At 41.6% G+C, this 11443-nt stretch overlaps 1 protein-coding gene across 1 annotated transcript; it reads right to left on the bottom strand.

The window, feature by feature from the left end:
• Window positions 1-218: 218 nt before the first annotated feature.
• On the bottom strand, window positions 219-2289 carry LOC116889236 (UPF0472 protein C16orf72). Its single transcript, XM_032890386.1, has one exon. It carries the CDS (start codon window positions 2132-2134, stop codon window positions 1316-1318), a length of 819 nt encoding a protein of 272 aa, XP_032746277.1. The 5' UTR covers window positions 2135-2289; the 3' UTR covers window positions 219-1315.
• Window positions 2290-11443: the final 9154 nt, after the last annotated feature.

Here is an 11443-nt window from a genome sequence, read left to right as displayed (position 1 = left end):
TTTACTTCCATAGTCTTTCTGGACTTGCCCCTCCCCATATTCTTTCAGGCTATTTCCCCCTGGTTGCAACATGTGGTCCTCAGGCAATTCCAGGAACTCTGAGGATGCTGTAGTGTTTATTCAGAGTGCTGATCCTGTCATAAGTTCAACTTATTTACAATTAATACACAGACTGTGATAATTAGGGAATTTTAAACTACATAGCAGTAATCTTGAACTCAAGTAGAATACCATGGTTTTATTTGCTGATTCCTACATTTATTTTTCTGCCTTTGCTAAGATAAGCATGGACTTCGGTATCTGACCAACTTGCATTTACATAGGGAAAACACTCAGTGAGCTAAGCATTGCTGTGGACACTAGAAGTTGGGACCTCATCTGCTATTTGAAGTGACCCTAGCAGACACATAAGAAAAACTGGGACCAGTAGATATTGACAGTCTTGCTCAAAATCATTCAGTTACTTTGTGGAGCTAGGGTTCTACTATTGTTGCTTTCAGTAGAACAATACCATGGTTATGCTATGGTATTACCTTAAAGGAAACCCAGTTCATTCTAATTTGTCTGCTACTCTAAATCCACTAATATGGAACCACAGAGAAACGTTTTACATTCCTAAGCAGAAGGCCATCAAGGCCACCAAGGCTACCATCTTACTTGGATTCCTTTTCTTAAAGTGAGCACTGACTTAGCCCAATCACTATAGCATCTGTTCGCATCACCATTACCCAAAGCAAATTTTTCCAAAGCAAAATAACCTAAAATATATTAGCTCCACGGTTTCTTTCCAGAAATTTGATGTATGGTATAGTGGGGTAAACCCAGAGGTCTGATCTTACATTTTCGTACAATGTACATGAATTGGCAAAGCAAACAACTTAAAAAGAATAAAATGTTCCATAAACAAATAAATATCTATGTATTTCCCCTTTAAGAATTTAAAATAAGGTAACATTTATTCACTCAACAAACATCTATTGAGCACCAACAACTGTACTAGGTGCTAAGAAATAACTTGAACAAGATAAACCAGGCTCCCACCCTCACTGGATATGTTTTGCTTTAAAGTTTAAATGATCTTGCTAAGTCACGTGATATTTGATGTTCTATAATAGAGTTATATTTATGGAAAGTCAGAGTCATAGGACGCCTCTTCTGGAATATTTTTAAATTTTCTTTATGGTAAACTTGATAGAAATATTTAACTTAGAGAAGGAAGATGAGCAGTCTCTGGTATGTTTTCACCAAGCAAGTTGATGGTCAAGTTGACTGTCAAGCCATAAGTTGGTGGATGGTGGGCAATCAAGGAGGCAGTTCAGACCATTCGGTTGCGCTTGTGTGATGGAGAGTCTGTAGCGCCATCACCAAGCTGGGCAGAGGTGCGCTTGCGGATTCCCCCACTGTCCAGGCGGAGAGCCAGTTCTTCTGAGCTCAAGGGGTTCTGATCATCTTCAAGGAAGCTACTTTTCCGACGCCCACTGCTGGCAATACCTCCATCTTGAGATGAACTTGGAGTGCCAGATCGCATGCTGATGCTTGCCATGGCACCACTGAGGCCATGAAGCGCAATGGCCTCGTGGAAGGGCTGCAGGTCGACGTCCACAGGTGCGCTAGACTCAGTGGCAGCAGCTTGAGTGGAGGCAGCCGCGGGTGGCCTGGGGGACGTCCAGGAGGTGCGGGGCGGCGGGGGCGTGGGGGGAACTTTGCCACAGAGGAAGCTTATGAGGTCTTCCCGGCGAATGATGCTCCTACCCTTCTTCACCCATTCCAGCACATCTCTCACACGACGCTGGTAGCCAACCTGGACGCCCAGTTCAAAACTTCGCTGGGAGGCATCCCCGCTTTCTTTGTAAAGGCTGGTCACAGCCATGGCCGCGTTCTGAAAGGGGTCCCACATAGAGAGTCCTGGCTGCTGGCACCCGGAATCTTTGTAGAGCTGGGCCACAGCGGTGGCTGAGATCTGGAATAGGTGCCAGAGCCTCTGGCGCTCGATCTTGAGCCCCGCCGCATCAGCAGCCGCCTCCTCCTGCAGCTCCGGAGACAGCTGCTCCGCCTCGGCCAGGCACTGACGCTCCCACTTGGAAAACCAGGGCCCCGCGACCTCGGCCTCACGGTCCTTCTGTTGCTCCTCCATCCCTCTCCTCCTCCTCCTCCAGGCCGCGCGCCCTCCTCAGCTGTGGGCTCGGCCGCCGACTCTGCCCTGCGCTCCTCCACCTCCACCTCCGCGTCCGCGTCTGCCTCCACCTCCTGCAGCTCACCTCAAGCTTAGGGCCCGCCCTCCCACCTTCGCGGCCGCCGCCACCTTCGCAGGCGCCGCTCGGCGGGCGGACAGACACGGGAGCGGAGATTCGATGCTCCGGCGGCGAGTGCCGCCAGGGGGCCCTGGTCTCCGCCCCGCCCCGCCCCTGCCGGCCCGGCCCCAGCAGCAGCCTCCCAGGCCGGCCAGAACTCCAGCGCCGCCCGCGCCCCCTGCGCTCCGCTTCCAGGCTCGCGCAGTCTCCCGCCGTCCGTTCGCCGCGCAGCGGCCTCCCCGCCTCCCCGGGCCAGGCCTGAGCCGGCCGCTCCGCCCCAGCACTCGCTAGCGCCGCGCCTGCCGCACTGAGGGCTCGGAGGTGGCCTGGTGCAGAGCTCTCTCCATGCTGCACTCGGCAGGCGCGGGACCCCCTGTGCACACACAGTTTGGGGGTACTTGTCAGCTCTATCCCAACGAGCTGGTGAAATTATACAGCCTGTGTTGTCACAGAAGATTATAGAGGCAACTTTATGCTGTCCTTCACCTCTAGGGCGCTGATCCAGGGAGGCTGAGGTGGAAGACCCGTCCCTTCTGTGAACTAGACAGACGATGGATGACTTCTACACTTAGAAAACAGACTTAGCATAATTCAATCTGTATTTGTAGAGGGAGAAAAGGTCACTCTAGTGCCCCCTTCTCGGCCTCCTAGGTCTCAGTTTCCCCAGGTGCCCAGTGAGGTGGTTGGAACTAGGTCTCTGAGGAACAGTTGAAGGTCTCTGAGAAGCACTTGAAGGTCATGATTGAGAAGCCCCCTGCTCTCCCCACACAACACTTCTTTGGAACTAGTTGCATACTTATCAAATTCTGAGAGAAATGCCCAGACAGCACTGATTTCCTTAGCCTTCCTATAAAGGTTTATATCATTTTAAAACTTGGGGTGGAAAGTGATCCACTTGCAACTACTCATTACACCAACATTAACTAAAGGAGAAAAAGTAACTGAAAGATCAAATAGAACTTTCTACTATAGCACAAAATTCAGATTCTTTTTGAAAAAAAAGTAAAATAAGAATTGCTAGTTAAAATGCAATGCCAAACTAAGCTACAAGTTATGGACAATACTTTTCCTGGAGGCTCCCTAGTTCCCTTTTAATGGTGTAACCCACTTTCACTGCAGACAATTCCAGAACAAACAAAAGAAATTAAAATTGAGCCAAGAATAATATCCAAGGGGGGAGAAGAACAGACATGTAATCATTTCTTTCTTCAAATTTAGGGGAGGAAAATCAGAATTTTGTAGTTTCTGGTGTAGAATATTTGTTAACTATCCAGAAAGCCTTACAAATGTAACTTTCAATCTTTTAGGAAACTGATAATTCTGAAGTATTAAAATTAGCATGTGAAATAAAATGATCAAATCATTAGGCTTCATCATCATCCTTAAAAGAAATACAAGTTTCTAAGTTAAATCTCAAGGATGAGAGGGAGGAGTAAGGGAGGCAGAAGGGAAAGAGGAGGCGGGGGAGGAGGAGGAGGAGCAGGAGGAGGAGGAGCAGGAGGAGGAGGGAAATAAGGAGAAGAGACTGCACTCTTTCTCTGCAAACCAGGCTTTTCACGATTCATTAAACCTTTTTTCCATATGTGTAATTGGACTCTTCTCATTTACATAAACGAAGGATGAGGCAAAAGACCTAAGATCAGCTCTCCAAAAGAGACATGTTTCGAATTCTCCTACATATATGTATGTATATGTATTTGTATATGTATGTATTGTAGACATAAACCCAAGGAAGGCAGAATCCTCTATACTACTACTCCAGCTCCTACCAAACTTAAAGCACTGCTTGACTGGAGAATCAGCCACAGACCTACTCAGAGTGCCTTACAGCTATTATCAGAGGCACATGTTTTGATTTAATTTTTTTTCTAAGTGAAAAGCTTGCACCATAACCCACCCACCCCCTCCCCGCCCCTCCCGTCTCTCTCTCCCATTTCTGATTGGGTTAAAAACCAAGAAGAAAGAGTGCAGTGTCTTTTAAAGAGCGCAACCCTCTGCTTGGGCTTGAGTTGTCTGGCTGGTATCCTCCATTCACTTGGTTTCAGCACCTGATTAATTAGTTAATTAGTACTTAGAGCTGACTAGCCCCCACTTGGCAATTTTCATGCCCTGCACCATAAAATGTTGAATCCAACACTGAAATTTCTGTCACACACCCTAATTATTATCACCCCACTACTTTTAAAGCCACTGCACCAAATTGTTATAGACAGAGTTACACAACTCTGTGGGAATATATTCTCTCTGAGAATTCTGGATAGACTTAATATTTTTCACTGTTGCCCTGACACATTTAAATAAAAGAACTAAATGGAAAAAAAATCTAATTCAATTAGCCTTCAACTCTTTCCATTGGGGGAAAATGATTTTATATAGGAGAGATGTTAGAAGAATCACATCAAAAATGTTAATAATGTTTCATCAGTTTTCCAGACACCAAAGAGCATGCTTATAGGACCTATCTATCTGACATTGGATTTCATCCTAAATAAATGTCAAAGAACAAAACATAGATACAAAACAAAGAGATCATTTTTACTAACTGTAAGAAAATGATGTTATCTATGTGAGTGTGAGGTTAATGTTTAAAGTTTTTATATAGTTTAGGAAAGAGTTTTCCATGGGGGGGCATTCTTTGTCCACTGCCCCATCCTTTTATAACTTTGATGTCATAGGTAAGGTTATATAGAAACTAGAGAAAAATAGTTTTTGAAAACACTAGGACATGTACCTAAAAGACTGATTTTTTGGCACTTCTTGATGTACCATTACTGAAAGGGAAGTGGTATATCAATGGTTTCCAATATTATTTGTGGTCATTTTTACCTGGTAACAATCCTTATATATCAGTACAGTGGGTTGCCTGCAATTGTAAGAGCTCAATGGTACACAAAACTGGATACACAACCTCACAGACCAGTAAATGGGTTGGACTGAAAGCAAAAGTAAACACCAACCTTAGGAAATGAAAGAAGTTAAAAGATAAGTGTTAAGGACCTTATTCTTTTTGGAGAATAAAACAAGATTTAGTAGCTTTCCACTTAATTTAAATGAAAAGAATCACTACCTTACATATTGCAGTGATAATGTAATGGGAAAGAAAACAAAAAGTCTTTGTACAAATGACACCTCCTATAGTTGTTGTGAAGAAACTTTTCCCCTTGGTATCTGCTAACAAATTCTAATTAATGCTGCACATTCCTTTACTGAAATCATTTAATGCGGAACAAGGGGGGTAAAAAGAAATGCTGAATGCTCGTGATTGCCCTGTTAGAATTATGGGAGTGAAAGCCTGGGGCCCCAAACTTACTGTCTATTAAAGCCAAGCTTTGAAAAAGAAATGCAACCTACAAAAGCTGTCAATCTCCCTTGCCCCTAAAGCCTGAGTTCACATGGATTCAAGTGACAGCCCTCCTCCCCCATGCACAATACATCAATCTGTCTCTCCCACAAGCACCCACAGCCCTTTGTGCGAGCCGCAGGTGCCTATTATGGCACCCATGGCTGCCTCCCACAGCTCCGCCCCTGAGAAACAGGAACTGCAGACAATGGAGCCCTGTGGGAAGACAGAGGTGGGTGTTGGGAGGGATAACAGACAGATGGTAAAGGGTATAGGGTAGTAAGGTAGTTTCAAAACAAATGTCAAAGATTCAAAATTATTGCTTTCATGTGCCTCCACCCCCATTTTGAATTGCTTTTGCTTTCGTTCCCATCTGCCTTGTTAGGAAGACATGTACCTGTGAGGATGAATATTTGATACCCTTTACGGAAAGTAGGAGAGAGGATGGATGGCCTTCAGTTCTCTACTGTTTGTATTTACTTTCTGGCTTTCTCAAGGTCACAGACTACAAGTTTTAGTTGCAGAGAGACAAGAATAGTTTTTTTTTCTTTTAACAAAGTTTGTCATGTCTTTTCCGTCTTAGTTTGAGATTCTGTAAAGAGGTAAGGAATGTAACAAACTAGCTGCTTTGGATAATACATTTTTGAAATCAAAATACCATGAAACATGTTTCAAATTCTGTATGAAGCAAATATAAAATATGTAAGTTGTTTATTTTTCTGATAAGGACATAGAAAAGGGGAGATGAGGTAGATTAACTAATACAAGTATGAAACGTATTTGGCTCTGCCTCATTTCCTGTTTCTACACATGTTAAAATTTGAACAAAATTGGAAGAAATCTATTCATATCACATACCCGTATTTCAAAAAATGTACTCTGTAGACAAATCATTTTCTAAAATATTACTTGTCTATGGTACTTCAGCTTCTTTGTAGTAAACTGAAAAATTAAGACTTAATGACAAAACACATACACAAATTCAGCTAGACGCTTTGATTTACTTGCTTTGCCCTTCCACGATCATCTCACTATAAAATTGATTCCTATTGAGATTATTTGTCTTAAACGAAAGCCAAATTAAGAAAAAAATTATCACTGGTATTAGTCCCCAGCAAAAGTGACCAGAAAAAAAAAAAGTTGGCACAACTCTTAAGTCATGGTAAAGACAATTGGTGACTTGTTGGGATGAGGATATCCACAGGATAATGCCAGGGATGAAAACCAGCCAGTTTTACTGAAGCAGACAAGAGGGTCTTGGTTTGCCGTCAAAAACCACAAACTGGGCTTTAACTAGGAACTGTCAGAGATCCAAATGAGCTCCTGGCCAAGGAAAGCTTAATTAGCAGAATTGGTTTGAGTTTTTTTAATACATAAGAAAAACAATCAATATCTTATGAAAGCACACAGTGGTCTAATGTAGCACAAAGCTCAGTATTTTTATGTCTGTGTAGTGATTTTGTACATTTCATTAAGAATTGAAATTTAGATTTTAGGCATCACTTTTATACCCGATGTTATGACATAGTTTTTCTTGTGTGTTTAAGAAAGATTTATGGCTTTATCACCAACTAGATCTATGAATCTCTCCTCTATTTGGTTAAAGGGTAGTATATACTTTGTTTAACGTCGTAGATGATTAGTCCTTATCAGAACATTAAACATTTGTAGAGCATACGTTTTAAATATGAGGAGTATTGAGTCAGAGTTTGTACTTATAAAAATGTGTGGAAAAGCCAGACAGTGAGGTTTGTCCATTCTGTTGATTAGCTGTCAAAAAGATCAAGACACTTGAAAGCTACTCCGCTTTCTGCTAACAATTATTGCATTGGACATTTCAGTTCAAATATTCAGAAGTGAGTAGATCTAACTAAGTATCGATGTAAATGGGCATCCGAGAGAACATGAAGGAGAAAATCACAGATAACTCACAGATATGCCCTTTCTTACAAGTGCCTTCTTGAAAACAATTTTTCTTGAAAATTTAAAAACACTTTTATATTCATTGATTGAAATAGTTTGTAAACTTTTCCTAAGGCGTTTCTACAGCACCACGAATATCTAAAGTTGAAAAGAAATTGGTTAGGCTTCCCAATCTAGTCATAGTGTCTTATTCATATTTCTGAGATCTTTCAAAATGACCTGTTTAACTCATTTAACTTGATAAAGACCCTGTATTCTAGCTGTAAAATTAGATAAAAAAAATTAGATAAAAATATACAATCTTTTTTGCCTATGACTCAGCACCAAACTCTTTGACTTTTGAAAAACTTCTGAGATACTAAGTCAATCAATTTTCTTTTTGGTTAGCATTCCAACTAATGGGTCTGGGATGGTACTATAGTTTACTTTTGTGGGCAGCTCAAAATTGAGTTGCATGGTGGCTACACCAGCCAACACTTGGTTACTTGCACAGTGTGTAAGGGTTCCTTGTCCCCTACATCCTCTTCCACATTGTTCTTTGCTTTCTTGATAGCCATTCTGAATTGAGTGAGGCAGAACCTCAAAGCAGATTTAACTTATATCTTTTGATGAATAAACACATTAATATTTTTCATGTATGTAGATTATTTGGAACTGTTTGTCTGGGAATTGTAGTATATAGTTTTGGTACAAGTTCTAGGCAATCTGAGACAAGAAAGTCATAAGTTTAATGCAATCCTGAACTACATAGACAGATACTGTTTGAGAGAAAGTGAAAAGAGAGAGGAAGAGTCTATTTGACCATTTGTTGATTGTATTATTTACTGTTTATTCTAGATATTAATTCCTTGTATAATGAATAGCTGGCAATAGTTTTCTCCAATTCTGTAGGCTACTTCTTCACTCAGTCATTTGCCCTGCAGAAACTTCTGAATTTAATGCAATCTCATTCATCAATTCTTGCTTCTATTTCTGAGCTACTAGAGTCCATATTTTTACCTATAATATATCTTAAGGTGGTTTCCTGTGTTTTCTTGTAGCAATTTCAATTTCTGGCTTCAAACTATATTATAATGCCACACTAACAAAATTTTGTGTGGTACCAACACAAAAACACTTGCAGAGAAAACTGGACTAGAATAGAGGACCCAAAAGGAAACCTCCAAAACTATAACCACATAGATCTTGAGACAGAAGAGAAAAATGCATGTTGGTGATAATGCAGCCTCTTAACGAATAATGATGGAAAACTAGATATGCATGGACAGCAGATTGAAACTACAAAAGTCACCCCAGAATGAACAAAATACATTAATGTAAAATCAAAATTTTTAGAATTATGGAAAATCCACTTGAATAATAAATGGGATTCCTGTATCAAAACCCAAAGTTTTAGAAATCATCATGGAAGATGTGAAAGAATGATTGTAGTAGCCAAAGATAGTAGATAATAAATACAGTGAAGCTGTTTTTGGAGAGGACAGGGCAGTTTTACATATGAACTCACTACAGCTGTGACTTCATGCAAAAGACTTACACAAAATCAATCCAGACAAAATCCAACACCAAGCTAAGCAACTATAGGCAGTTGGTGGAGGCCAGGAGAAGGAATAACAGTTTTTATTCTGAAGGGACATGCCTCCTGAAAGTCTATTTACTGGTCTAGTTAGATGGTCCTACACCAGTGCACATACTGGTAGCAATAAGCACCCCCCCCAAAAAAATAGAGTACATGTAATTGATATAGAATAATGGAAACCGTAGGGAATTGCAAGGATGGGAAAGAGAATGGATTTGATCAAAGTCCATTATATGCGTGTATACAATTCTCAAACGACGAAAAAACACTTCATTTGATTTTCATACAAGGAACTATCCTCCCAGCGGTATGCTTTGAGTGCCAGATGACTAGACATTCTTCTATGTGCCCAATTACATAATTTGCTCCTGCTGTGAATAATATTTATAAGAAACTTGTTTTTGAAAGCATTGCTTGTTTGTTCAGTTTTAAAATCAAGCTTTTAATTTTTAAGTAATCATAGATTCACATGCAGATACAGAAAATAATAGGGCATTTTAAGAAGTTTTATGGGCATTTTACCCTGGCAAAAGCCCTATAAAACTACAGACATCGACTTCTTTTTTTTTTTTTGAATATTTCTTTGACATTTCGAGTGTTTTTTCCTTTCGGTTTCGGGCATCCCCCCCTCCCTTTCTTATGGTGTTCCCCCCACCCTCCCCATTGCCGCCCTCCCCCAACAGTCTGGAAGTTCCAGTCTTGACCCAGGGCTTCCCCTTCCACTGGTGCTCTTACTAGGATATTCCATTGCTACCTATGAGGTCAGAGTCCAGGGTCAGTCCATTATAGTCTTTAGGTAGTGGCTTAGTCCCTGGAAGCTCTGGTTGCTTGGCATTGTTGTTTTATAAGGGGTCTCGAGCCTTCTGGGCTCTTCAGTTCTTTCTCTGATTCCTTCAACGGGGGTCCTATTCTCAGTTCAGTAGTTTGCTGCTGGCATTCCGCCTCTGTTGCTGTATTCTGGCTGTGTCTCTCAGGAGAGATCTACATCCGCTCCTGTCAGCCTGCACTTCTTTGTTTCATCCATCTTGTCTAATTGGGTGGCTGTATATGTATGGGTACATGTGGGGGCAGGCTCTGAATGGGTGTCCCTTCAGTCTCTGTTTTAATCTTTGCCTCTCTCTTCCCTGCCAAGGGTATTCTTGTTCCCCTTTTAAAGAAGGAGTGAAGCATTCACATTTTGATCCTCCGTCTTGAGTTTCATTTGTTCTAGGCATCTAGGGTAATTCAAGCATTTGGGCTAATAGCCACTTATCAATGAGTGCATACCATGTATGTCTTTCTGTGATTGGGTTAGCTCACTCAGGATGATATTTTCCAGATCTTTACCAACCCTACAACAGATAGAGGGCTTATATCCAAATATACAAAAAACTCAAGAAGTTAGACCGCAGGGAGACAAATAACCCTATTAAAAATGGGGTTCAAAATCACAGAAAGACATACATGGTATGCACTCATTGATAAGTGGCTATTAGCCCAAATGCTTGAATTACCCTAGATGCCTAGAACAAATGAAACTCAAGACGGAGGATCAAAATGTGAATGCTTCACCTTCTTTAAAAGGGGAACAAGAATACCCTTGGCAAAAAGAGAGGCAAAGATTAAAACAGAGACTGAAGGGACACCCATTCAGAGCCTGCCCCACATGTGGCCCATATATATACAGCCACCCAATTAGACAAGATGGATGAAGCAAAGAAGTGCAGAAGTGTAGATCGCTCCTGAGAGACACAGCCAGAATACAGCAAATACAGAGGCGAATGCCAGCAGCAAACCACTGAACTGAGAATAGGACCCCCGTTGAAGGAATCAGAGAAAGAACTGGAAGAGTTTGAAGGGCTGAGACCCCATATGTACAACAATGCCAAGCAACCAGAGCTTCCAGGGACTAAGCCACTACCTAAAGACTATACATGGACTGACCCCTGGACTCTGACCTCATAGGTAGCAATGAATATCCTAGTAAGAGCACCAGTGGAAGGGAAGCCCTGGGTCCTGCTAAGACTGAACCCCAGTGAACTAGACTGTTGGGGGAGGCGGCAATGGGGGGAGGTGGGGAGGGAACACCACAAGGAAGGGGAGGGGGAGGGGATGTTTGCCCGAAACCGGAAAGGAATAACACTGAAATGTATATAAGAAATACCAAGTTAATAAAAAAAAAGAAATACCCAATTTAATAAAATGGAAAAAATTTTAAAAAAGAAAGATGCAATTGACCCATTTATATCTCCTTGTACAAAGCTCAAGTTCAAGCAGATCAAAGACCTTGATATAAAACCAGATACACTGAAACTAATAGAAGAGAAAGTA

This window comes from Rattus rattus, chromosome X (assembly GCF_011064425.1).
Source record: "Rattus rattus isolate New Zealand chromosome X, Rrattus_CSIRO_v1, whole genome shotgun sequence".
NCBI classification, from domain to species: Eukaryota; Metazoa; Chordata; class Mammalia; order Rodentia; family Muridae; genus Rattus; species Rattus rattus.
The sequence above is the reverse complement of the archived record's forward strand: the minus strand, read 5'-3'. Positions and strand labels throughout refer to the sequence as shown.